Source organism: Bison bison, unplaced genomic scaffold (assembly GCF_000754665.1).
Source record: "Bison bison bison isolate TAMUID 2011002044 unplaced genomic scaffold, Bison_UMD1.0 scf7180017864160, whole genome shotgun sequence".
Lineage (NCBI taxonomy): Eukaryota > Metazoa > Chordata > Mammalia > Artiodactyla > Bovidae > Bison > Bison bison.
Genome location: NW_011494732.1, coordinates 3,484,809 through 3,489,132, shown reverse-complemented (window position 1 = coordinate 3,489,132; position 4,324 = coordinate 3,484,809). Strand labels below are relative to the sequence as shown.

Below are 4,324 nucleotides of genomic sequence, written 5' to 3'. Positions count from 1 at the left end.
TGTGAGCTAGCAAAGCAACATCCCCCATTCCCATGACTGGGTCTGGCTGGGGAACGACGTGGAGCTTCTAGAGAACCCGGTGGACGTGACCCTCCCATCGGAGGAGTGCACCACCATGATTGACAGGGGGCTGCAGTTCGAGGAGAGGAACTTCCTTCTGAATGGCGGTTCCCAGAAGACTTTCCATAGTCAGCTGCTCAGACCTTCTGACTACGTCTATGAGAAAGACATGAAAAACGACCCTCTGAGTTCCACAGGCCCCAAGAGGAAGAGGGTCAAGTTTACTTCCTACACAACCATCCTCCCAGAGGACGGCGGCCCCTACACCAACTCCATCCTGTTTGACAGTGATGACAACATCCAGTGGGTCTGCCCAGATATGGGGCTGGGGGAGTCCCAGGGCTTCAGAGACTACATGGAGAGGCTGCAGGACCAGATGTGAACTCCTTTCTCATGCTTGTATTCACCTTTATGCCTTCTGTTTTTTGAATGGTGGAGCCGTGCGTCTGATCAGCAATAGGGGATGATTTAACAGAGCTTCATTTGTGGCGGTCTGGCGGGATCCCTTTCTAAGCAGGTATCAGAGAGAGCAAAGGCAGCTGGGTTTGAAGCTAGGCGGTGTCTCTGAGTCGGCCACGTGTGGGTCCTAGAGAAATTCTAAGACAATGATTTTATCTGCTGCCTGGTACTAGCTCAGTTCCAGTAGAATAAACCTGACCCCACAGACATTGTTAATCATCTCGTGGCAAAACAGCCGTGTGGAATTAGAAAAGACTTGGGTTTGATTTTTCTACTCCTAGACCTTTTAAAGCACAGTGGACTTTTCTTGCCCTTGGCCTGAGATTGGACATACCTGAAAGATGCTGAATGTAGCCGCCCATATTTGTTACGAGCATTGCTCATTATTTTTATATATCTTTGCACTCGCACCTGGTTCCTTTGACCTCTGCAGTTCTTTTTGAAACATGAAGACAAGAGATGCCATTCTTTTCTCTGAGGTCTGTTTGATTTACATATGAGTTTTAGCCCCACGATTTGCCACATCCTATTATTTCCTGGGTGTCTGTGCGGGAGTTCAGGGTCTTTCCAGTTTTCCACACTTTATCACTTAGGGGCAATAGCTAAGAAGCTAATCCTCACGCTGTCTTTCCTTTTTTTGTGGTTGAACTTTGTTGTCTCAGATAGGGACGTGGGATTTTACTTAAAATGTTGATGTACTGTGAGGGGGGCCATCTTCTTTACAGTTTTCTACATGATGCTTAAAAACTTTGGAGAAAAATTATGAACTGTGAACCTTTTATCTTCTGCTTGCAGGAGTCATGAGGACCTCCTTCTTGGAGTGCATTTCCGAGGGCAAAGCAGTCCTCAAAATAGTTGTGTTGATACTAATGCTTTGTGGTCGACACTGTTTGTTATCCAAACTGAAATCAAGGTCTAGAAATGATACGCACAGAAAGGAAATTGCATAGAAAGTACCTTCAGACCAAACTTTTCTTTAACCAGAGCAAAACTTTATTAGAACAGTAAGTGGAATGATGTTTCAACTTAGTAACACATAGAAATATACCCATTCAATGATTTCCACCCCACCACCAAAAAAGCTCGTATATAAACATATATATCTATATCCCTAGTCATGACTCTGGCAGAGGTAAAACCTATACAGGGTGTACATTAATCAAGGAAAGCAATGTTTTTTTTTTTTCCACCCCAAAATTCATAAAATAAATGACTATTCCAGAAGCTTGAGAATCAGTTGTGATGAAAAACCATAGCTATTGGGAAATTGAAATGGCAAGTGAGAGAGAGAAAAAAAGCATGATTCCTGCATAGTTTTTAAGTAATGTTTTTCAAAGAACAGCATGCCTGGTCTCAAGCAGAGCAAGAAGTTCAGATTAGGGAACTGACAACATTCTGTTAGGGTGTGATAGCTGGAAAAACAGACTCTGGATGAGTATGCCTCATTCCAAGCTTTCTTGAACCATTTGCATCTCAGAGAAGTAGAATTTTAAAGACCCAACATGGCCAGGACCTGCAGGAGGTGTTGAAACAGTTCCTTGACTCTCGATGGCTGCTGACTGGACTGTTTATAAGGGTGTGATTCAGTGGTTCTCTTATAGGGTTCCATGGACAGGAACATGACAACTAGCCTCCTCCAGCCATGACATGGCAGACATAGCATTCTCCCTGTGTCTCTTGCCCACAGGACTACAGTACGTTTATAAACCATGCCTAAGTTATCAGTGATGCACTGCCTGACCTCTGGGGGCTGGTGTTCAGTTGCTCTTGTGTTTAAAATGGGGATTAGGAACTGAAGCTGGTAAGGTTGCCCAAATCTTCCAGTTTGATTGGGAAATGAAGTCAGGAGACCCAAGTATTGGCTTCCAAAGGAGTTTGGAAAGAGATGGCTGACACCTTGTAGGAAGAGCTGCTCTGGTAGCCAAAGGAAGCTGCCTCTGCTTTTCAAAGGACTTGGTGGGGAGGTTGCTCAAAACTGACTGTGTAGGGCTGGAGAGAAATTCACATGCTAATGGAAACAGAGCTGTCCATATGAATCCTGCTCCCCCTATAAGATATTTTCACTTTTCTTTCCCTTTGACAGTCCAGACATAACAGGGGTTTCATTTCTAAAACTGAGGAACCTCAACTGATGCACAGAGTGAGTCTCACACACACAGCAGGCTGGCTCCCACTGGTAAAATGAGAGTTTCCACGGGAAGAATTCAGGAGAAGAGGAACCTACCATTGTCATGAGGAGCCTTATTTAGGCCACCTTCTATGGCCTGAGTGCTTGACGTGATTCAAAGAACACACTGAGGAGAATTAGAAGGAACCCTTGGTTTATAGCTCAGTTGGTAAAGAATCTGCCTACAATGAGGGAGACCTGGGTTTGATCCCTGGGTTGGGAAGATCCCCTGGAGAAATGAAAGGATATACATTCCAGTATTCTGGCCTGGAGAATTCCATGGACTGTATAGTCCATGGGGTCGCAAAGAGTCCGATAAGACTGAGCAACTTTGACTTTGACTTGAGTTCTCAACAGGGCTGGGAGCTGACCGTGGTCCTGAAGTTGCCCCCTGTGGGTAAGCTAGCGTCCCCCAGAGTGATGCAGGCTGCATAAACCACCTTTGCTGGCTTATGCTGAGATTCAGTCAGCTCAAAGTAAAGATCAAATGGAAGGTTTTGGGGGAAGGGTCCCTTTTACCACACAACACACACTTCCCTATACTCACACATACATACTTATACCCATGTGTGTGTGTGTGTGTGTGAATAGTGAAGAGCCAGAAATTCAGTTATTTGTGGAAATCAACACTGTCAGTTGTCCTCAGATTGGGCATGGACAACTACTCAGCTGAACAGAATTTCACTGAAGCTCCTTCTGCTCTAAATACTTCCTACTGACTAGAATCCATGTGCTATATCTGCTTGATTTCCAACCTGGTTAATTTAAAACAAATAGGAACTATACTTCCAAAATATTTAAACTAGAATAGGGGGAATGATGTAAAGTAAGTCTTGAAATAGGATTCTCTGGGAGGGGGGAGGCATGCATTTGCCTGGATTTTCCAGGTTTTTAATGGCTGTGACATGCAAAAGATTGGTGTCAAGAGCCTGAAATAAATGATGTAGATAGAATCCCTTTCTCTCCCATAAAAATGGGATGCTCAGGCTCCCCCCGAGGCAGACACCAGCAGCCTCTAATGGGGACAGCAGGCTGTGAGCTCTGTGAATCATGTGAGGGGCAATTCAGATGCCATGTGAGGACCAGGTAACCTACAACCATGGAGGATGTGAAACTGCTGCCTCCAGGCCAGCGTACAGCTTTCAAGGAGCAGCTGCCACACAAAATTACTGGAGTTTAAACCTGCAGTGTTACATTTGAGAGAAAACAAAAAGAAAAGATAAAGTTTTCCCAGAAACTTTCCTCAAAGAACTCACAAGGTAGCTGACCTCAGAATACTCTGTGTGAACCAAGAGAGAATCATTGACCCCTGGTGGTTTTCTGTTGCACACTGGCCAGCATGCATTCCCAGACTGTAATCATGCTTAGACTGTAGGCAGAGAGCTTTTTATTTATAAAAAATTAATGCAGGGAAAAAATGGATTAACTTTTGTCCCATTGCCACATCCGTGGAAGAAGTATTTTGTACCTGGGTAATTTTAAGTTTTAGGAATTGTGCATGTTGATCAGCTGTCTCATCTCACTCTTTTAGAAAAATGTCTTCCCAATGTTGGGACGTTGGGACCACAATAAAGTTTCTGTCAGGGAAGACCACTCATTCCAACCCTACTGACCACAGAGGGTGGTTCCATCTGAATC

At 44.4% G+C, this 4,324-nt stretch overlaps 1 protein-coding gene across 1 annotated transcript in view; it reads left to right on the top strand.

The window, feature by feature from the left end:
* Positions 1 to 3,849, top strand: part of TMEM132B (transmembrane protein 132B) — a 226,281-nt gene extending 222,432 nt beyond the window's left edge. The window contains 1 exon segment of the mRNA XM_010841407.1: positions 1 to 3,849. This exon segment is cut by the window's left edge and continues 33 nt beyond it. Coding sequence (XP_010839709.1) covers positions 1 to 442 — 442 coding nt within the window. The 3' untranslated portion in view covers positions 443 to 3,849.
* The last annotated feature ends 475 nt before the right edge of the window (positions 3,850 to 4,324 follow it).